The sequence below is a fragment of the Amphiura filiformis genome, chromosome 15 (genome assembly GCF_039555335.1).
Source record: "Amphiura filiformis chromosome 15, Afil_fr2py, whole genome shotgun sequence".
In the NCBI taxonomy this organism is placed as follows: Eukaryota; Metazoa; Echinodermata; class Ophiuroidea; order Amphilepidida; family Amphiuridae; genus Amphiura; species Amphiura filiformis.
This window is the reverse complement of record NC_092642.1, coordinates 61,482,212-61,506,701: the sequence shown is the minus strand read 5'-3', so window position 1 is coordinate 61,506,701 and position 24,490 is coordinate 61,482,212. Positions and strand designations below refer to the sequence as shown.

General features: G+C 37.2%; 2 protein-coding genes across 2 annotated transcripts; both read left to right on the top strand.

Annotated features, from left to right (window-relative positions):
- The first annotated feature begins 3,290 nt into the window (after window positions 1–3,290).
- On the top strand, window positions 3,291–8,492 carry LOC140171918 (retinol dehydrogenase 12-like). The gene is made up of 4 exons (XM_072195265.1): window positions 3,291–3,643; window positions 3,782–4,024; window positions 6,525–6,939; window positions 8,037–8,492. The coding sequence occupies exons 1-4, from the start codon at window positions 3,487–3,489 to the stop codon at window positions 8,239–8,241; spliced, it is 1,020 nt and encodes a 339-aa protein (XP_072051366.1). The 5' UTR covers window positions 3,291–3,486; the 3' UTR covers window positions 8,242–8,492.
- Window positions 8,493–12,418: 3,926 nt separating this feature from the next.
- LOC140171919 (retinol dehydrogenase 12-like) lies at window positions 12,419–16,744 on the top strand. The gene is made up of 4 exons (XM_072195266.1): window positions 12,419–12,593; window positions 13,124–13,366; window positions 14,538–14,952; window positions 16,542–16,744. Exons 1-4 carry the CDS (start codon window positions 12,443–12,445, stop codon window positions 16,693–16,695), a joined length of 963 nt encoding a protein of 320 aa, XP_072051367.1. The 5' UTR covers window positions 12,419–12,442; the 3' UTR covers window positions 16,696–16,744.
- Window positions 16,745–24,490: the final 7,746 nt, after the last annotated feature.

Here is a 24,490-nt window from a genome sequence, read left to right as displayed (position 1 = left end):
TTGTATAATGCGCTACTATTCAGCAATGACTTTGTTGTATGGTTGATTGGGAACTTTGATCTGTTATAATGCATACAGTTTACGACTGAGTTGTTTAGGACCTGGTTAATACATAATCCTACAGGGAACACAGTAGAAGGCACTTAATTTATTGCTCACGTTACCAGATGGGCGCTGACATTACAGCTTCTAGACTTGAAGTCTGGAAAAGTGACCTTTGGCACAGCGGCACAGCCCAAATTTAGGGAGTGTTCAGAAATACTTTGGTGGGGGGCTGGAATTTTTTTTTTCATGTCGAAATTTTTTAACCCCCTCTTCATGAACCCAAAACTTTTTGACCCCCCTCTTAATGGACCTAAAACTTTTTTGACCCCCCTCATATAGGTTCAAAACTATTTTGACCCCCCCCCCCCATCATAATGTACCATTCTACATCAAATGGCAGAGGAAACATATTTTAAAATGATACTAAAATTTGTATTCATGTGCAATGAAAGTGTACCCATGTCATTGATATAAAATAATATGTGGAATTGAGGAAATGTTTTAAAGTAGCATAAGTATGTTTATGCAACCCTGTATTAATAAACCATACATTTATGATTGGAATCAGTGGCGACGGAAGCATTACAATTTAGGTGGGGGTTGGGGGACGAGTATATTTTGTTCTGGTTTTACTGGGACTTTTTGTTGCGGCGAAGCGCGCACAAATCTTAGACTATTTTAGTCCAAAATACATGGGCGTAGCCAGTTTTCTTGGTCGTGGGGGGGGGGTAAAATTTCGGGGGCACAGACGAAAAAAGAAATTGCCGTTGCAAATACATATACCGGTTTTGTTTTTTAGAGAGACTGTACATGTATTTGAGCTTTCAAAAAAGGCTTTATTGGGACAAAAAGCGTGCAAAAAGTGTGTATTTCGCCCATGATGGGATGAAAATGCCTTTAAATTGTGACAATGTGCGCACACAGCGTGCAAACATTTTGTATTTTACACAATTTTGGCCCATGATCGGGGTGAATTTGGATGGAAAAGGGGATCCTTGCTCCTTTTCTATGCCCTCCAGATTTTCTCTTTCATTTTTTGTCAGAGGGGCACTTTTTTCTTTCATTTTTTGTCAGGGGGCCCTTCCGCCCCCTGTCTACGCTACTGCCAAAATGGTGTGTTTTGCTAATTGGTGGGCCAGTTCGCGTGATCGCGAAGCGCAAAATTTTGCAATTTTACCCTATTTGGGCCCAAAACATGGTGCTTTTGGATGTGCTATAAAGTTGCACATGGCAATTATGCTTTATTTTTTCTTCTATTAGGATTTTTATGTCCCCCATGGAATAAATTAGTGGGGGATGTGTAGGCCTACCCCGGATCTCCAAGCTTCCTCCGCCTATAATTGTAATGCAACATGATTAAGTTGTATATCAGTGATAATAAATTAATAATCTGTACTACATGAAACATTGTAAAAATTGTTAATACTAAAGAAGAGCAAAGATATTGCAGTTTTAAAGAGCTGACCAGAAAGAACTGACACAAACCTCAAAATTAAGTTAAAACAAGACAATTTTTAACACTGGAGCAAATGTACTTTTGTTCTGGTTTAATAATTGAACATTTGGGAAATTTTTTTCCCCCCCCCCCCCCCCCCCCTACGTGCCGAAAAACTTTTTAACCCCCCCTTTTCATACACCCAAAACTTTTTAACCCCCCCTATTCAGAGCTCCTAAAATTTTATGACCCCCCTACATATTTTCCAGCCCCCTCCCCCCACCAGAGTATTTCTCAACACTCCCTTACTAGCAAATTTCTTTTGCAATTTTGTAGTATTATTGTAAGAGTATCCGTCGAGAACTGTTTTCGTGGGTAAAAAAAATCAAAATTTAATTCTTTTAGTCCCATGGGTCACGTGGGCATTAAATTTAGCGCCTTTTATTAAATAGCCTATGGTGACTGATGAAGTGAAAGACCCATTATTGATTAGGCGCGGATATTAAAAGCACAGCCCCTTTGTATGTATAACAGAAAATTATTAATAGAATGTTTGAATTTTGTAACTAAAATACTAACTGCATTCTGCCTTATGCATTTATATATTTATGCCTATTTATGTATTTGTTTATTTACTGACTTATTATTTGGTAGATTAGTAAGTAATTCGTAATATTCCATGATTCATCGGTTTATTATTGATTGTTGATAAACTTGAAAACTTGATTGATTGATCGATTGATAGCCATTTCATATATTCCTAGTTTATATGGAAAGTCTATTTGAATAGCATTGTACATTGAATAAATATCAGTATTTTATCAGTATATTTTATTCTATTCAGCAATATCAAGGATTACTATCAAACTTCTCACAGGTAATAGTTAGTTTTGTCATTTTAATAAGTCCCTGGAATTTAGAGAGTAGGTTCCCGTCTTCTAACTACAGGGTCCATGGCTGAAATTAAATAATTTCCATGTTACGTAAATAACCACAACCCGCATACCCTCTATATTATACATTTTATACTCAAATCATCCACAATCTGCCATTTCCGGCCCAACTGCTCTATAGTCTATTCAGTATAAGATGGCACATGCCCCATTTCCTTTTTCACTTAAATGTCAATAATTTTGTTTCAGAAAAGCCCATAAAAGGACATATTCAAGATGTTTCAGCATTTAATACCACACAAGTTTTGTATACCAATTGATCTTTGTCTCTCCTGTGGACACGTGTACTTTTCCAAAGGTCATGTGCTATCTTATAGTATATGGACTATAGTATGATTCTGCCCGGGGGTTCTGCATTCAGAACATGGTTCAGTATAGAAACAATGTAAGGTCAAGGTTACTACGGTTTATTGTATTCGTTTAATACCGTCTGGGTTAAAGGCCCATTGCTCATGATCCGTAAAAATCATCAAATTTCAAATTTGGGCACCTTTGTTAGTGTCATAGATGTGCTAACTTATCCTGCAAGTGGTTACGCGAAAGCCGTATATTAAAGACAAAATCAAACATTTTACGCGAATCTGTCATTTCTCTACTTTAAGTGGAGACATTAGCTAGCTACATGTATTTGAATGGGGCTTCAACTTTGTCAATACTGATGTCTTCGTTGTTTTTTGCAATTTTTTTCATTTCAAAAATACCTAATGACAATTAATTTTTAATGACTTTTTATTGACTTATCCTTCACTTTTAGGCAATTTATACACAATTTCAATTACATGACTTTCGCTGGGATCACTGAATGGGCCTTTAACTGTATGCACCATAGCACAACCATTACTTTGCTATATCTCCAGTTCTACACTGGCACGGTATGCCCTGGGCTACATTATACACGAACTGAGCTAAATCATTTTAACTTCTCAAACGAAAAAATATTTTCTGTATGTAACATCAACATTAGGTACAACCAACTTTGCTGCTGCACACAGCTTCCAGATAATTATTTGCAAAATTATGCGCACATCGTAACTGTCACTGTCAGACTTCAAAATGGGGGTTTTTATGACACTTTATGTTGTCGTAAGCGTAATTAGCTTCTTTGTGATTGCCAAATTTGAGGTAGGCTACTACGTAAATGGTGGTTTCTACCGCAGAAATTGTAAGCACATGCTGGTGAAGTTGCATGGGAAAACGGCCATTATAACCGGTAAGTTTATATAATTATTAAACTGACCAATAACAATGTGATATACACTAAATCTGTTGAAAACAGTTGTGTACTTATAGTCTCTGCAGCTGCAAGGAAAATTTAAAAATATAGAATTTGATTATTGTCTCATTTCAGGCGGTAACACTGGAATAGGGAAAGAGACTGCCATCGACCTGGCTCGCCGTGGTGCCCGAGTCATCATAGCTTGCCGTAATCCCGTGAAAGCAGAGGAAGCTGTGAAAGAGATTCAAAGACGATCTGGAAGTTCCAATGTAGTCTACAGACATCTGGATTTGTCTGACCAAGGATCGGTGAGAAGATTTGCTGAAGAATTCCTAAAAGAAGAGCCAAAATTGGATTATTTGATTAACAATGCAGGTAGGTGCTGAAAAACTGCAGTTAATCATTTTATGTAGTTACGTTATCAGAAGTTTAAATAGTGGCAAGTGGTGGTCATAGACCACAAACCTATCTGGAGCGTGTTCGTGTTGTGGAGGTATCTGACCCCTGCAAAATGTTCCAAAAATGTTCCCCTGGTCATCAAGTTTGTTGGCACCGAGTTTGAGCCCGTATCCATTACAGATGTCCAGAAAATACATTTCTAAGATTTGACCTCTGCATGACCTTTGACCTAACCCCTGCAAAATGTCCCCGGTCATGAGATTTGTTGTCACTGAGCCCCTTACAGATATTTTACCACTCCATTGCCTTTGTTAATAAACATTTGCAAAAATGTTTGACCAAAATATTTTACAGTAGCGTTTCAAAAACGTATTCATGATATAACTCGACATTTTGTTAAAACGTTTTGAATAAACGTTTTAATAACATTGTTGTGTTTGCTGGGTATCAACCTGATAAAATATTTAAAAAGTAAACATTGTATTAGAACTATTCTATAGTAAATCGGTGATATTAACAAGCAACATGCGAGGCATAATATGCAGAATATTAATCATCTTCCTGAATAGCTAGACTATGGCACAGGTCAGAGGGGTAGCTTTTTACTTCCGCAAATGGCCGTGGTGGTATATCATCTCTTCTCGAACTGTGACCTGGGTCCCTACATTTAAACTTGTGCAGTTCCATCCTCCTTGTTAACTCGGTCTCGTGCGATGATCTTAAGGGATCTAAAATGAGCGTTTATTGCGTTTCGACAGTATTTTTGTGGGACATGAGAGCACCTCAGACCTATCGAATTGCATTCTGAATACGAAGCATGTCATTCTGATATCAAATAATTTTCATTTTTTGAAAATCACAATATAATACACATTTTATGACAAATTTTACGGCAAATTGTATTCTGAGTTAAAGTGTAAAATGTATGTGAAGGTCGTATTCATAGGTGTATCAATTCGTTGCGACAAGTATCTTATCAAACGCAGTTTAAATCAATCAATAATTCTACTGCTGAAGAGGATAATAAGCTTCTACCTATTTCTATAGACTAGTTCTTGTCTTTGTTTGCTTTGGCTAAATCCTGTTCAAGTGGTAGATAACAAAGCATTGTATTTTGTCTAGGTATGTATAATCAACAATGAACAATGAGAGGATATTTCTGAACCTCGTTAACTTGGGGATGATTTGAAATGACCGCCAATTATGACTGTTGGATATTTATTACCAGAAACGTAGAAAAAGAGACACACGTAGAACCGATAAAAAATACAATTTTGTCGAAGGAACAGAGTTCAACAAATCATAACCCCGCTTTTGGAAATCGTTTGAAGTCAAATGATATACCATTTTAAAGCTTATGGTATATATTTTCTAAACACGAAATAAAAAAAATTGACCGGGCCGACTTTACGGCTGATTCGCCGCGTCCAGTCACAAATTATAAAAATTTGATATATTTCAAATTTTTGATATATATCAGTCCTCGAAGTAAATTATATAAATCTAATGATATATTCTTAAAGTGTATGTAGCAGGGAGGAAAAGCCGACGGTCAATTGAAAATTTTTTGACCTTTCATATTGAAGATATGGATTTTTTCCCAAAAAGACCTAATTTTTTTGGTGTTTTGGGGAAAAATCCATATCTTCAATACGAAAGGTCAAAATTTTCAATTGATCGTCGGCTTTTCATCCTACCTACATACACTTTAAGCATAAATCATCAGATTTATAAAGTTTACTTCAAGTACTGTTAAATATGAAAAATATCAATTTTTAAGGATTTGCCATAAAATGTGTATTAAATTGCGAATTTCAAAAATCAAAATTATTTGATATCAGAATGACATTCTTCGTATTCAGAATGCAATTCGATATGTCTGATGTGCTCTGATGTCCCAAAATAAATACTGTCCAAACGTTCATACCCAGCCCTTAACTAAATGCAAGAAATGGTCAATGATCTAAACGCATGAACACAATACTGGTCCAGTTCAAAATAGTACAAGTTCTAAGGGGGGTCGTGAACATGATTCTTCCAGAAATTTACTTTGCATTTTCATGTTATATGTGTGAAAACATTCACAAAATGTTTGGGTAGGGAATTCAGATCAAGTAGCCTATACTTTAAGATGCCATTCAAATAGCCGCCAAATAAGAGTTTTCCATTAACATGATTAACGTGTTACTAAAGCTATTGGCTCGTCACAATGTTCGTTTTAATATTGGCCTAACACTTCAAATAAAGATAGGTTTGCACAATCTTGGTAACACAGCAAAATGGGTCAAGAATCATTGTGACCTTTGACCTTGACCTATTTCGATGCATTACCTTTTCTGAATCCTTATGACTAGAGGATTGGTGTGGTTTTTAACACAATTTACGAAAGTTTGACATTTGACCCTATACAAAGTTCGATGATCTTTTCTTGCCAAAAGCCGGCTACATGCATGCAATTATATTTATTTTAATACAGGTGTTCTTCATGCACCAAAGGGTCGTCGTACAGCAGAAGGCTATAACATGGTCTTCGCCACCAATCATTTTGGACCTTTCCTTCTAACTCTACTACTACTGGATCTTCTCAAGAAATCTTCACCAAGCAGAATCATCAACGTCTCCTCCATTGCTCATACCACGGTCAAACCTGGGGATATGTACTTCGAGAAGAAAGATAGTCAGGGAAGAATATATCCCGGATTACGTGAATACGAAAGGAGTAAAGTCGCCAATATTTTGTTCACCAAAGAGCTGGCTCGGAGGCTTGAAGGAACCGGAGTATCTGCTTTCACATTGCATCCAGGAGCTGTCAATAGCAATATGGTTAACAGCACTTTTGAATTTACAGGACCATCAAATATTGGTGTTTTTCTTCTTATGCTAATGTATAAGTGAGTATAAAACTCTGTGTACACTGGACGTATTTGGGCAAATATTAAAACCAACATTTGCTTTCACTTAAAAGGGCATTTCGTGATCCACAGCATCATCCCCCCGCCCACTTTTATACTACTGGAAACTTCTGGCTACATAATGGTTATGTACAAAATATTTCTTGCTGATTAGGTAATTCCTTTAGCAAAAATATCTTGAATTACGTTCTGGTCTGGTACATTGTCTGGATGAAGAATCAACTGAAATTTTAGGAATAAGCTTTTTTGTGGATGTCTGCTGAAAAATGTCAAAAAAAGAGGATGCTAGGATCATGGAACACTCCTTTAACAAAATGTTTGGCAACTGTTGTAACAATTGGTGTGTTTTTTAGGTAATTTAAATTAAACTTCAACACTACTTGTGTATTTTCGCTTACCAGGAACTTCTTCGTCATCACCTGATGTTGTTAGCTCTAATGTATTTCTTGGAAGCGGCTAGAGACCCCTGGTGCCGTTGGGTTTGATCAGGTTGTCCCACACAGGATCCAATTCTATGTCTCGGTTCGGTGAAGGTTCTTGCTTCTTGATCTGGATGGCTTCCAGGACCCTCCTGGGAAAGTCTTTTGTTTCTTTTTTTTTAAGAATTGGAACAAACCCAGCGGCACCAGGGGCAGAACCTTTCCGACTTCGGTCACGTCATCAAGTGTGATGTTAACTGATTAGGTTGCTCTCTCCGTTTCCAAGAAATACATCAGAGCTAACAACATCGGCTAATGACAAAGAAGTTCCTCAAAAGTGCTCCCGGTAGGCGAAAATAAACAAGTAGTGTTGAGGTTTCATTTAAAATACTTTCATTTTATTACTACTACGTATGAATCTGCAATTCTATATTATTGTTGTTGTTGGCGTTTTTGTGTGTGTGTGTTTTTGGTTTTGGGGGGGTTTGTTTTGTTTGTTTTTGTTTTGTTTTTGTTTTGTTTTTTGGGTTTTGGGTTTTTTTGCTCTTGTAAATATGGTGATGAATGAAAAAACAAAAATCATGAGGTTCTTTGCAAAACCAATTGTAACTGAGAATTGAAAAAAAACCATAAACCATGTTCATGTTCTGTTTGCAGATTTGGCTTGTTATTTATTGGAATCGATGAAGAAGCTGGGGCTCAGACAACTATTTACTGTGCTCTCGAGGAATCTCTTACTGAGTTATCGGGAGAATATTTCGACAACTGTCGCTTGACTGAAGAGACGAAAGTTGCTCGTGATGCGGGACTGGCAACGAAATTATGGGAAGTCAGCTGTCAAGCGACTGGTCTTGATGAATAACATTTCGAGCAACTCGTTCGACTGCAAACTGCGTTCTCTGTGCTTAATTATCAGTGATTTCACACCAACATAGTGTCTATTCTTCTGGTTTAGGTTTAGGTTTTATTAGCGAATACATCGCAGCCAAAGGCTGAATTGTGTACCATAATACAAAAATACAATATAAATATACATAAATACAATATTATGCAAAAACAGACCAAGATGAGAAATGTCAAAATGTGAGCTAAAAAAACAACAAAACAAAACAAACAAAAAAAAAACACTTAGGAGTCTGAGAAAAAACTGGACTAAAGCAGAGGCGAGTCAACCTACTTATTGAGAAGATGGATATAGTAGGGTACCGGGCCGGTTGGCGAATCTTTCTGTGGGCATTGTCAGCCTCGTAAATTCATCATCATTCCTGAGACTCCTACCATAGACACACATGATTCACAAGAAGGAAGCGACTGAGCAAATGTAAGGCAATGACTTTCCCTCCCAGTGGAATGGGGTTCCAAGATGCAAGTACTGAGAGCATGTTTGTATAAGAATGCCATAACATCGGCATATTCCAGGAGAGGGTGAACATAACAAGAATAAATGGTAATCAATTAAACGGTGTTGTAACCAAGACGTTTTAACTTACTAAAAATAAAAAATCTTTTATTGGCATTTTGGCAAATATGATTAACTTGAGTATTCCATTTGAGATCAACCTGGATGTAAATACCATGAACTTTGGCCTGATGAACATACGTCAGAGAAGTGTTACCAATATTATGGACAGTGCGTGGAGGTGAATTTTGCATGTAACAGATGTGAATAGCTGGGCATTTATCAGGATTTAATTTAAGTTGGTTTCTCAAGGACCAATCCAGGACAACGTGTAGACAGCTGCCCTCATTATAGTTGCGTTTCTCCACAAAGGTAAGATCATCAACACATTTCTAGTAATGAGAGCAGCAGCCCTGAGCCGCATCATTGATGACTGCGTGGAAGGTGATAGGACCAATTTTGGTGCCCTGAGGAACACCTGCATGAAGCTGAGCATAATCGGACAATGTTTTATTATATCTGACACATTGACGACGGTCACTGAGAAATTTGATGACCCAAGGCACTCTAGCCACATCCCCCCGACACCCAAGGCCAACAACTTGTCGATCGCAATATTATGATTAACAAGGTCAAAGACATTTGAGAAGTCTGTGAGGACCACAGTGCCTATATTTTGAGGTGAATCAGAACCAAGGAACATAGTATGAATAAAATAAATCAGTTAATGAGAAGTAGAGATGCCACTGATGTTACCAAACTAGTTAATGTCAATATTGACAGAAATATCCTCAAGAATCAATTTTGAGATGAAGCCCTCAACAATTTTAGCGAAGATATCAGTTCATGATATGGGCCTAAGCATATGGAAATGTTTCTATACAAAAAACGATTCTCTTATAAACTATCATGCGCACAGTTTCCACCTCGATACACCTGGGCACACATTTTTGTCCCAAGAGCTTCCAAGCAGAGAACAACAAGCAGCGAATGTCTCCACCACAGTCTTTGATTACACTACACGGTTGAATGCATAGCAATGTAGGAGCTGTGAAGCTTCTAGCTAAAAAATGGGCCTCTTTGATTGGTTTTGTCGAAACCTCAAGTGTTCCCTTCATCCAATCAGATTTTTTATATCAAACGAAAGCTAACACTTCCCCTAAAAACACTTTTAGTCACTAGGTCAACAGATAACACAATTCAATGTTATAGCAAAGCGAATGTGGAAAAACTACCTATCCAAGCACATTTTTTGACCAAAATGTAGGTTTTAAAAGTCAAAACCTCAAGTGTTCCTTACAATATTTTTCAAATTTTATGTCATTAAATGAAAAAGCACACTTATATTGTCCATATACTAGAGTCACTAGAGCAATAGTCAATTCTCTTTAAATTGCAAATCTTGCAAATGACTCATTTCTTTTTTCACTTAAATGTCAATAATTTTGTTTCAGAAAAGCCCAGAAAAGGACATGTTCAAGATGTTGCAGCATTCAATACCACACATTTTCCAAAAGTTTTGTATACTATTTAATCTTTGTCTCCCCTTGGGACACGTATACTTTTCCAAAAGTCATGTGCCATCTTATAGTGTATGGACTATAGTATGATTCTGCCCGGGGGTTCTGCATTCAGAACATGGTTCAGTACAGAAACAATGTAACGTTGAGGTCAAGGTTACTACGGTTTATTGTATTCGTTTAATGCCGTCTGGGTTAAAGGCCCATTCAGTGATTTGCTCATGGTCCGTAAAAATCATCAAATTTCAAATTTGGGCACCTTTGTTAGTGTCATAAATGTGTCATAAACTTATCCTGCTAGTGGTTACGCCGAAATCCGTATATCAAAAGCTATAAAAGACAAAACTTTTTCAGAGTTGGATCAGTCGGTCTGGAATTTTTTTTAAATAGCATGTTGCATCAAGTATTTTTCTTTTATCGAAACCACTATCTCTTACTCAGTCCGACGGGCTGAACCAGTACTTGCTGTAGCGAAGCTTTACCTGGAGAGAGAGAGAGAGAGTTTTAGCGATTTTTTGCGATGTTCTATATAGAACCATTGGTGAAAACTGTTTTTAATATTTTATTCGTTTATTCATCTTATTTAATTTTTGAGTTTGTTATCATTGTGGTTTTGTTGAAAAGCAGTACTAAAAAACATATAAAAAAACACACAGTTACAAACATGGGTCGGTCGGTCGGTAAAAGTTTTTCAGTCGGGCGATAAAATACGGTCGGTGGAGGACAAGCAAACAATCTTCTTATTTTTGGCCATATAGCTACATGTATTTGAATGGGGATTCAGCTTTGTTAATAGTATTTTTTCATGGTGTTTTACCATTTTAATGACTTATCCTTCACTTTTTCAGGATTTCCAGATCACAAAGTTAGAATGCTGCACGCATACAGGGTTTCCAGAAGCAGTGAAGGTAAAATGCTGCATGCATGCAGGATTTTCAATGCCTAATTCACCTTTACACAACTGACATCAAGTCACAATTTGGCAATGATCTAGAAGTGAAAATATTTAAATGTTTACAATGAATAAATAAGTTAGCCTTCGGACCAAAATTTTCTAAGATTTTTTGGCAGACCAAGAGGGAGGGGGGGGGGCAAGCAATTTTGGCAGGCCAACAGGGAGGGGCAAGCATTTTTGGCAGGTCTAGAGGGAGGGCAAGCAAATTCTTGTTTCGATAGTTGGCATTTCAACTTTGGGCCAATGTTGGAATGCCATTCCTGTTTTGATAGTTGGCATTGAAACACTGGCCCAATGTTGGAATGCCATTCCTGTTTCGATAGTTGGCATTGCAACATTAGGCCGATGTTGGAATGTCATTCCTGTTTCGAAAGTTGATATTGCAACATTGGGCCAATGTTGGAATTCCATTCCTGTTTCAATAGTAGGCATTGCATCATTGGCCCAATGTTGGAATGCCATTTCTTTTTTCGATAGTTGGCATTGCAACATTGGGCCGATGTTGGTATGCCATTCATGAATCAACAGTTAATTGGCACTGCAAAAAATCAAAACAAAATTCAACATTTTTATAGTGAATGTTATCAATATTCACAGTAAATTTGATCAATATTCATAAAATGATGCACTTTGGCCGGTTTAGTCATCAAAATATTGCTTATATTAACTTAAAACACTTAATCAAATGTGTATACCCCAATAGCTCAAATGGTAAAGCATCAGACTCCCATGCAGAAGGTCCCAGGTTCAAAATCAGGTAGGTTAAGTTAGATAAGTGACTTGTATAAAATTAAGCTAGGCAATTTTGGTTCATTGTGAAATGGATAGCCAGGTTATGTAAGACTAATTGTAAGGACAGTATACACTGTTAACCATTATTTTTGATTTTTTTTTTTCATGATTTTGTCTCGCATATATATGGCCAGTACGTGCTGCACGCATGCAGTGCACGCTCATGGATTTGCATGCTGCATGCAAACTGCACACGCTCATGACCTGCACGCATGCAGCAAGCATCTGCACGCTTTCCTGCATGCGTGCCTTGTTCCAAATATACGCATCCGCACGCTACCAACTGCACGCGTGCTGCATGCGGTGCGGCACGCGTGCTGCTTGCATGCTGCATGCGTTCAAAAACTGCGTGCCATTTTCGTAAGGGATACCGTAACTGTCACTGTCAGACTTCAAAATGGGGATTTTTATAACACTTGTCGTAAGTGTAATTAGCTTCCTTGTGATTGCCAAATTTGCGGGAGACTACTTCATAAATGGTGGTTTCTACCGCAGAAATTGTAAGCACATTCTGGTGAAGTTGCATGGGAAAGCGGCCATTATAACGGGTAAGTTTATATAATTATTTATAATAGACTGACCAATAACATAGAGGGGAGCGTGGCCTAGCGGTTAAGGCGTTGGACTGTGAATCCAAGGGTCAAGGGTTCGAATCCCAGGTCCGCCTGCGCTCGGCTGGCTCTTTGTGTCCTTGAGCAAGGCACTTCACTCTACTTGCTTAGTGCTTCGGAGGGCACTTTAAGCTGTCGGTCCCGTGTACATGCATATTTTCTCACATTAATGTAGTGTGTACGTTAAAGAACATCACAGGCTATTCGAAAAGAACAGGGGGATCATCCCGGTACTGTTGACTGTACTTCAAAAATACACTCATCTACTCTAGGTTCCAGAGTAAAAAAATAAGTACAGCTTGTCTGTACGCAGTGCGATAATACTCATACATATGAGGTAGGCACTTATAAGGAGAAGAACAACAATGTGATATCCACTAGATCTGTCGAATCCAATTGTGCACTTAGTCTCTGCAGCTGCAAGGACAATTTTAAAAAATTAGAATTTGATTATTGTCTCATTTCAGGCGGCAACTCTGGAATAGGGAAAGAGACTGCCATTGACCTGGCTCGCCGTGGTGCACGAGTCATCATAGCTTGTCGTAATCCTGTGAAAGCAGAGGAAGCTGTGAAAGAGATTCAAAGACGATCTGGAAGTTCCCATGTAGTCTACAGACATCTGGATTTGTCTGACCAAGGATCAGTGAGGAGATTTGCTGAAGAATTCTTAAAAGAAGAGCCAAGATTGGATTATTTGATTAACAATGCAGGTAGGTGGTGAAAAAGTTTGGACCTGCAGTTAATCATTTTATGTATTTACGTTATCGGAAGTATAATGATTGGACAATATGCGATAAAACGTGCAATACGTACGATGTTATCTATAGATGGATTGACTTGTGACGTCATTGCCTGGCAGTATGCGCACGCATCATCACTGATCATCACAATATTAGTTTTTGCCTGGCAGTATGCTTTTTGCCTGGCAGTATTTTAATACTCCCGCCACATCACAATAAGGTTATTGTTTAGTGGTTGTATGCAGTTCGCTCAAGCATATCGATTTACCAGTCCCTTGCCTTTGTTAATAAACATTTGCAAAAATGTTTGACCAACATATTTTACAGTAGCGTTTCAAAACCGTATTCATAATCTTTATATAACATTTTATTAAAACGTTTTGAATAAACGTTTTAATAACATTTTTGTGTTTGCTGGGTGTCAACATGATAAAATATTTAAAAAGTAAACATGGTATTAGAACTATTCTATAGTAAATCGGTGATAACAAGCAACAGACGAGGCATAATTAATAATCTTCCTGAATAGCTAGACTATGGTACACGGGGTAGCTTTTTGCTTTCGCAAATGGCCGTGGTGGTATATCATCTCTTCTCGAACTGTGACCTCCCTATATTTAAACCTGTACAGTTCCATTCTCCTGGTTAACTCGGTCTCGTGCGATGATCTTAACTAAATGGTTCAGTTCAAAATAGTACAAGTTCTAAGGGGGGGGCGGGAACATGATTCTTCCAGAAATTTACTTTGCATTTTCATGTTAGATGTGTGAAAACATGCACAAAAAGTTTGGGTAGGGAAATCAGATCAAGTAGCCTATAATTTAAGATGCCGTTCAAATGGCCGCCAAATAAGAGTTTTCCATTAACATGATTAAAGTGTTACTAAAGCTATTGGCTCGTCACAAAGTTTGTTTTGATATTGGCCTAACACTTCAAAAAAGTTAACACAGCAAAATGGGTCCAGAATCATTGTGACCTTTGACCTTGACCTATTTCGATGCATTACCTTTTCTGAATCCTTATGACTAGAGGATACATTGGTGTGGTTTTTAACACAATTTACGAAAGTTTGACATTTGACCCTATACTTTTCTTGCCAAAAGCCGGCTACATGCATGCAAATATATTTATTTTAATACAGGTATTCTTCATGCACCAAAGGGTTATCGTACAGCAGAAGGCTACAACATGGTCTTCGCCACCAATCATTTTGGACCTTTCCTTCTAACCCTACTACTACTGGATCTTCTCAAGAAATCTTCCCCAAGCAGAATCATAAATGTCTCTTCCATCGCCCATACAACAATTAAATATTCGGAAATGCAATTTGTTAAGAAAGACAGTCAGGGAAGAATATATCCCGGATTACGTGAATACGAAAGGAGTAAAGTCGCCAATATTTTGTTCACCAAAGAGCTGGCTCGGAGGCTTGAAGGAACCAGAGTATCTGCTTTCACATTGCATCCAGGAGCTGTCAATAGCAATATGGTTAACAGAACTTTTGAATTTACAGGACCATCAAATATTGGTGTTTTTCTTCTTATGCTAATGTATAAGTGAGTATAAAACTCTGTGTACACTGGAAATATTTGGGCAAATATTCAAACCAACATTTGCTTTCACTTAAAAGGGCATTTCGTGATCCACAGCATCGTCCCCCGCCCACTTTTATACTACTGGAAACATCTGGCTACATAATGTTTATGTACAAAATATTTCTTGCTGATTAGGTAATTCCTTTAGCAAAAATATCTTGAAATTTGAATTACGTCCTGGTCTGGTACATTGTCTGGATGAAGAATCAACTGAAATTTTAGGAATAAGCTTTTTTTTTTTTTTTTTGCTGAAAAATGTCAAAAAAGAGGATGCTAGGATCATGGAATACTCCTTTAACAAAATGTTTGGCAAATTTTAATCAAATTTGGTTACATTTCACCCAAAAATTGATAGACTGTTGGTGTTTGAACCTTGGGCAAAGCTAACCAGCAGTACCCTGTTGTAACAATTGGTGTTGTTTTTAAGGGGGTACTACTCCCCTGCCCATTTTTGTGCCTATTTTTGCATTTTTCTCAAAAATTATAGTGCATTGGTGACAAGTAAGATATGTATATTATAGGGGCAAGGACTACAATTACTGCACTGGAAATTTTATTTCAACACATACTACAGTTGTGGAGTTACAGTCAAAAATGAGGGAAAACCAATATTGGATCAATAAATCAATAACTACTTGCCTTGAGTTGCTGAATTTTCAGTGCAGTAGTTGCAGTCCTTGCCCCTATAATATACATATCTTACTTGTCACCAATGTGCTATCATTTTGAGAAAAATGCAAAAATATGCACAAAATTGGTCAGGGGTGTAGTAACCCCTTAAAGTAATTTAAATTAAACTTCAACACTACTTGTGTATTTTCGCTTACCAGGAACTTCTTCGTCATCAGCCGATGTTGTTAGCTCTAATGTATTTCTTGGAAGCGGCTAGAGACCAACCTGATCAGGTGACATCACTCTTGATAACGTCACCGAAGTCGAAAAAGTCCTACCCCTGGTGCCGTTGGGTTTGATCAGGTTGTCCCAAACAGGATCTAGTTCCAATTCTGTGTCTCGGTTCGGTGAAGGTTCATGCTTCTTGATCTGGATGGCTTCCAGGACCCTCCTGGGAAAGTCTTTTGTTTCTTTTTGTTAAGAATTGGAACAAACCCAGCGGCACTAGGGGCAGAACCTTTCCGACTTCGGTGACGTCATCAAGTGTGATGTCAATTGATAATAGGTTGCTCTCTAGCCGTTTCCAAGAAATAAATCAGAGCTAACAACATCGGCTAATGACGAGGAAGTTCCTCAAAAGCGCTCCCGGTAGGCGAAAATAAACAAGTAGTGTTGAAGTGTAATTTAAAATACTTTCATTTTATTAATACTACGTATGAATCTGCAATTCTACACCTTTTTTGTTTTTTTTGTGTTTTGTTTTTGTTTTGTTTTTTATGAGGGGGGTTGTTTTTGGGGGTTTTGTTTGTTTGTTTTTGTGCTCTTGTTAATACGGTGATTAATGAAAAAACAAAGATCATGAGGCCTAGTTCCACACTCAATTAATTGTAACTGAGAATAGAAAGAAAACATAAACCATGTTCATGTTCTGTTTGCAGATTTGGTTTGTTATTTATTGGAATCGATGAAGAGGCCGGGGCTCAGACAACTATTTACTGTGCTCTCGAGGAATCTCTTACCGAGTTATCAGGGGGATATTTCGATAACTGTTGCTTGACTCAAGAGACGAAAGTTGCTCGTGATGCGGTATAGCATTCATATCTACATACTAACAAAGTATGATGTTTTGCATAACTTTTATTTTGCATAAAGAAACACCGCACGATGTGTGTTGTAAGGGTGCATACCACCAAATTAATGTCCCTCATCATTTATTAGACATTAGGATAATCAAAGTAGAATACTTTGGGATAATCATCCCTGAAAACAGAAACATACAGTCATGCAGCGTACACGTAAGTGTGAAACATGTGTTTGAACATGAGGTATACTAGTCTCAGGTTTGAACAAGAACACTAATTTATGCAGGATACACCCCATGCAGCCTACGCCTATACGGTAGGTCTGACCAAACACGGAGAAGCTGAAGGTCACAGTCAGTTATTTATCTTCTACCTGACCTCAGAATTTAAACAACCGCAGGTCAAGGCCGTGTAGGCCCTATGTCTTGTTCGGTATCGGCCGCTTGATGAGGGGCAGAATGGATCCATCCCTACGGTCACTGTTCTAATATTCTCTACTTTCAAAGAATAATTTATATGTAGCCTAATACTAGGATTGTGGAGACAGATACAGATATTGCTAATTCATTTGTTACATACACAGTCCGCTATATGTTGCCTTTTAAAATATAAGTTACCAATCATTGTGACATGCGCCCTTATTCACAAACACGAACTGCACGGGGTTTCCCAGCAAAACTTGTATTTTTTCATAGTGACCGTAAAGTATGATATTTTGCATATGCAAAACTACATATTTTGCCGAAGTAGGTAGTTTGCATATGCAAAACTACATACTTTTGGAAAGTATGTAATTTTGCATATGCAAAATTTCATATTTTGCAAAGGTATGTGGTTTTGCACGCAGCAGCGGGACTGGCAAAGAAATTATGGGAAGTCAGCTGTCAAGCGATTGGTCTTGAAGAATAACATTTAGAGCAACTCGTTCGACTGCAGGCTACGCTCTCTGTTCTTTATTATCAGTGATTTCACACCAACATATTCTCTATTCTTCTGGTTTAGGTTTAGGTTTTATTAGCAAATACATCGCAGCCAAAGGCTGATTTGTGTACCATAATCATGATAATACAAAAATACAATATAAATATACATAAATACAATATTATGCAAAAACAGACCAAGATGAGAACTGTCAAAATGTGAGTAAAAAACAAAAAAACAAAAAAAAGAACTTTTGTAGGTGTCTGAGAAGAAACTGGACTAAAGCAGAGGTGAGTCAACCTACTTATTGAGAAGATGGATATAGTAGGGTACCGGGCCGGTTGGCGAATCTTTCTGTGGGCATTGTCAGCCTCGTAAATTCATCATCATTCCTGAGACTCCTACCATGGACACACATGATTCACAAGAAGGAAGCGACTGAGCAAATGTAAGGCAAGGACTTTCCCTCCCAGTGGAAAGGGGTTCCAAGATGCAAGTACTGAGAGCATGTTTGTAGAAGAATGCCATAACATCGGCATATTCCAGGAGAGGGTGAACATAACAAGAATAAATGGTGATCAATTAAACGGTGTTGTAACCTAAACGTTTTAACTTACTAAGAATAAAAAATCTTTTATTGGCATTTTGGCAAATATGATTAACTTGAGTATCTCATTTGAGATCAACCTGGATGTAAATACCAAGTACTTCAGAGAAGTGTTACCAATATTATGGACAGTGCGTGGAGGTGAATTTCTCATATAACAGATGTGGATAGCTTGGCATTTACCAGGATTTAATTTAAGTTGGTTTCTGAAGAACCAATCCAGGACAACCTTTAGACGGCTGCCCTCATTATAGTTGCGTTTCTCCGCAAAGGTAAGATCATCAACACATTTCTAGTAATGAGATCAGCAGCCCTGAGCCGCATCATTGATGACTCCCTGGAAGGTGATAGGACCAATTTTGGTGCCATGAGGAACACCTGCATGAAGCTGAGCATAATCGGACAATGTTTTATTATATCTGACACATTGACGACGGTCACTGAGAAAATTGATGACCTAAGGCACTATAGCCCCATCCTCCCCGACACCCAAGGCCAACAACTTGTCGATCGCAATATTATGATTAACAAGGTCAAAGACCTTTGAGAAGTCAGTGAGGACCACAGTGCCTATATTTTGAGGTGAATCAGAACCAAGGAACATAGTATGAATAAGATAAATCAGTTAATGAGAAGTAGAGATGCCACTGATGTTACCAAACTGGTTAATGTCAATATTGACAGAAATATCCTCAAGAATCAATTTTGAGATGAAGCCCTCAGCAATTTTAGCGAGGATATCAGTTCATGATATGGGCCTAAGCATATGGAAAGGTTTCTATACAAAAACGATTCTCTTATAAACTATCATGCGCACAGTTTCCACCTCGATATACCTGGGCACATATTTTCGTCCCAAGAGCTTCCAAGCAGAGAACAGCAAGCAGCGAATGTCTCCACCACAGTCTTTGATTCACTACACGGTTGAGTGCATAGCAATGTAGGAGCTGTGAAGCTTCTAGCTAAAAATGGGCCTCTTTGATTGGTTTTGTCGAAACCTCAAGTGTTCCCTTCATCCAATCAGATTTTTTTATATCAAACGAAAGCTAACACTTCCCCCTAAAAACACTTTTAGTCACTAGTACAACAATTCAATGTTATAGCAAGGCGAATGTGGAAAAACTACCTATCCAAGCACATTTTTGACCAAAATGTAGGTTTTAAAAGTCAAAACCTCAAGTGTTCCTTACAATATTTTTCAAATTTTATGTCAATAAATGAAAAAGCACACTTATATTGTCCATATACTAGAGTCACTAGAATGAGCAATGGTCAATTCTCTCTAAATTGCAAATCTTGCAAAAACTATTTTCGCCTGTTTTGTCATACGGTTGTAAATTCAATGAACTATGACTTTTAAAAAAGAGCGCTTACAAATTGATATGTTTGTCAATTCGAACCTATAAGCGGTCACCGTATACTTATCGGCGAACCTGGTGACAAAATTGCATATTAATATACAGCAAGTTTTGGGAATGGAACTTGATATTAAAGCAAGTATTAAACAAGTACAGGGTGTCCCAAAAGTCTCGATACCTTTTTAAACCACTGTATCTTTAAAAAATAAATAGTATACAGAAAATTTGAAAACATATTTGGAAAGAAGACACTTGGGCAATTTTTTTGGTATCAAATTTGCTAATATTTGCATGTTTTAATACGAAGATACGAGCGAATGTTTATCATATTGAAAAACTGTTCTTTCAAGCGGATAAACAAAAACACTTAATTAAATGCAAACGAATTGTCAAAAAAACACCCTCTTCTGTAATTGCTCACAATCTAACAAAGTAACTTGGTAAAGTAATTTTCCTCATCTCAAGGATTTTATAATGTTTTGATTGAGTTGATACCCCGATCATTACTGAATTGTCACATTGAAACTCCCTTTTTCATACTCAGTCAGAAGACATTATGCACGAACCAGCGTCGCGCATATGCAAAATGGTTAATGGCAAAGCAATAAATAACCAGGAACACTGTCAAATTGAAACAATATTCACAACAACTTCACATTATTTTACTTTGTTCTTCCGTAGTATGGGTTTTTTATGTTTTGCCTCAAGTAGTTTAGCCTTTCAGAATATACTACAGATGTCCACCATTTAAATTTGCACACTCGCATACTCTGACGGTGAAGTTCTGCAATGACGCTTCTGCAAGTGTTTCTGTCAATTTTTCTTATCTCACTCTTTATGTTTCCTTCAAGTCATGTATGCTGCGAGGTTCTGTGCTATACACTCGGTCTTTGAGATAACCCCACAGAAAAAAAATCAGGTGGACTTAAATCTAGAGAATCTAGAGGTGGCCAAGGTTGATCAGTTTTGAGGGATATGATCTTCTCATGGAAAAGTTTTTCAAGCCACTCGAGAGTCACTTTCGCTGTATGTGGAGTCGCACCGTCCTGTTGAAATCATTGTTCTCCCCCCGGCATTCCATTCAAGCGCATTTAAGCGGTTTGTTTTTGCAGTGATGACATTGTGTATGCATGAATAAATAATAAATGGCGTTGTTTCAACATGACTTACAATATACAACAATGAATTCATATTCTTTGGTTTTATGCCAAAACGAAATCGGTTAAACTTACTCAAAAGAAGTTCAAATAATATTGTCAACTCACTGGACATGCTCAAGCACCATCCAAATGCTGCATAAAAAACATTGTCAACAAATTCTAGAAGACAGGATCAGTGCATGATAAAGTAAGACCTGCTTAGCAAGCCCAAGAAGATCTGTGAATGTTCAGAAAAAAAGAATAACTGCTGTATGGTACTACGCGTTATGTACCTGTACATTCATCTAACATTATTTTTAACTAGGAGGCACAAAAGGGGACAAGTTTGGTACCAAAAAATTGCCCAAGTGTTTTCTTTCCAAATATGTGTTCAAAGTTTCTGTGTACCATTTCTTTCTAAAGATACAAAGGTTTAAAAAGGTATAGAGAATTTTGGGACACCCTGTATAAGAAGCAGGTGATAGGTAACTGACTTATATTATTTTAAAAGTTTGTTTTCAAAACAGTTGTCTCCAAAGTTGTCTCTTTAATACTATTTCCCAGCATCTTATCTTTCACAAGGATGTGTTTCTTCTTGAGAACTGTCAAATTGAAAATAAATATCGCTCTTCACTTTCTTTACTAATTAGTGACATTCGAGTAAAAACATTATATTTATATATAGTTGGATGAGGATATAGATTGAAATCATTTCCACATAGAGTTTTCAATCTAAACAATGGGTATTATATGCAAATTCACTCCTATGCTCAGGTACTGATGAAGCACTACTGAAGAACAAATTCGACATCTTTAAAATATGCCCGTATTTTGGAACATTTTAAATGGAAAAACAGATTGTTGACTTGACAATAAGTAAATATTTTCCTTTCTGCATGCACCTTAATGTATCATTATTTCGATATAAGAATTGTTTGGCTAGTCGAAAGTGGTGGGGCAAGCAATTTTTGGAAAGCCGGGGGGGATTTGGTACCAGAAAAAAAATCAGGTGGACTTAAATCTAGAGAATCTAGAGGTGGCCAAGGTTGATCAGTTTTGAGGGATATGATCTTCTCATGGAAAAGTTTTTCAAGCCACTCGAGAGTCACTTTCGCTGTATGTGGAGTCGCACCGTCCTGTTGAAATCATTGTTCTCCCCCCGGCATTCCATTCAAGCGCATTTAAGCGGTTTGTTTTTGCAGTGATGACATTGTGTATGCATGAATAAATAATAAATGGCGTTGTTTCAACATGACTTACAATATACAACAATGAATTCATATTCTTTGGTTTTATGCCAAAACGAAATCGGTTAAACTTACTCAAAAGAAGTTCAAATAATATTGTCAACTCACTGGACATGCTCAAGCACCATCCAAATGCTGCATAAAAAACATTGTCAACAAATTCTAGAAGACAGGATCAGTGCATGATAAAGTAAGACCTGCTTAGCAAGCCCAAGAAGATCTGTGAATGTTCAGAAAAAAAGAATAACTGCTGTATGGTACTACGCGTTATGTACCTGTACATTCATCTAACATTATTTTTAACTAGGAGGCACAAAAGGGGACAAGTTTGGTACCAAAAAAATTGCCCAAGTGTTTTCTTTCCAAATATGTTTTCAAATTTTCTGTATACCATTTCTTTCTAAAGATACAAAGGTTTAAAAAGGTATCGAGACTTTTGGGACACCCTGTATAAGAAGCAGGTGATAGGTAACTGACTTATATTATTTTAAAAGTTTGTTTTCAAAACAGTTGTCTCCAAAGTTGTCTCTTTAATACTATTTCCCAGCATCTTATCTTTCACAAGGATGTGTTTCTTCTTGAGAACTGTCAAATTGAAAATAAATATCGCTCTTCACTTTCTTTACTAATTAGTGACATTCGAGTAAAAACATTATATTTATATATAGTTGGATGAGGATATAGATTGAAATCATTTCCACATAGAGTTTTCAATCTAAACAATGGGTATTATATGCAAATTCACTCCTATGCTCAGGTACTGATGAAGCACTACTGAAGAACAAATTCGACATCTTTAAAATATGCCCGTATTTTGGAACATTTTAAATGGAAAAACAGATTGTTGACTTGACAATAAGTAAATATTTTCCTTTCTGCATGCACCTTAATGTATCATTATTTCGATATAAGAATTGTTTGGCTAGTCGAAAGTGGTGGGGCAAGCAATTTTTGGAAAGCCGGGGGGGATTCACGGGCGCCTTTTAATAAAACGCTCTTAAAGACTTTGGAAAACAGTACGGAAACTACTATTTTCCTGCTCGCTGCGCTCGCAATATACACGTATATTCCTTTCAAAGCCATAATGTGTGATTTGCTTCAAAGTGTGAGAGCGACGCCCTCAATCAATTTTTTAGGACACTTTGCCCTTTGACCTATCTGGAAAATTCAGAAAAATTCGGGTTTTGTGCGTACAAAATATAATTTAAAACGTGTTACTAGAATAAAAACAAACTTAAAAAACATTATTATTAAATAGATTAATTATTTAAATATTTTTAATGATAACATTATGACAATAATAAATAAATTATTAATAATTACAGCAATTTTCCCGATAGGTCAAAGGACAAAGTGTCCTAAAACTGCAAAAACTGTCCCACAATGCATTGCAAACTTCCAATGCCGATTGGGCTTATTTACTCGGATTTCTATTTTATGCATAATTATATGAATGCCCAGTGGTGTGCTAAAATACCACGTAAAAGACTAAGTCTGAAGTGCTTTAAAAACAGTAAAATTTAAGTTTTTATATTAAAACCGTAAATACCCAGTTTTATTCAGAGTTCACCAATCGAATACTTGCTCACCTACGTTTCATTATCATTGAGGTACAGGACTTTTTATTTTTTCGGAGAAGAGCAGGTAGGGCAACTACTTGATTATATTTCTACATGTTCATACTACATACTCTGAAAATTTTAGAAAATTCGCACGAGTCCGGTTTTTTTTTAAATCACATTGTTGTTCCTAAAGACAAGTTATAGACAAATGGCCCTAAAATAAAACGGACTCGTGCGAATTTCCTCACATTTTGCATATGATGTAGATTTAACATCTGGAATGTAATGCAAGCGATGTCGTTGCTGCTCTTCTAAATTCATTTTTGAAATGTCCGCCCCAGACCAAGGTGCATGTCCCGCGGATGTCAGCTTATGTGTAACACGTCAAGGGCGATGCTCCGTGCAGTATCGGCGAGCTAGTACACGCATTGTAGGCGCTGGAATGAAATCGCAATTTTCTTCGTTTTACCTCATTTGTTTGGCTCGAAATTAAAAGGGGATAATGTGAGGTATATGCAAATCACACATTATGACTTTAAGGTTTACGAATTGGGATCCCAAAACTTTTGCAAAGAGGGCCGTGAGACTTTTTGGCCGTCCGAGAGGGGGGGAACAAACGATTTATGACAGGCCAGGGGGCAAACATTTTGCATGTCACATGTTCTTACCGTTAAACAACGCAATGTTACAAATTCTGAGTCTTCTAACTACAGGGCCCATGGACCAAATTAATTTCCATGTCACATAAATAACCATAACCAGCATACCTCTATATTATACATTTTATACTCAAATCATCGTTTCCGGCCCAAAATGCCACAGCTGTTCTATAGTCTATTCAGTACAAGATGACACATGACCCATTTCTTTTTTCACTTAAATGTCAATAATTTTGTTTCAGAAAAGCCCAGAAAAGGAGATGTTCGAGATGTTTCAGCATTTAATACCACACATTTTCCCAAAGTTTTGTA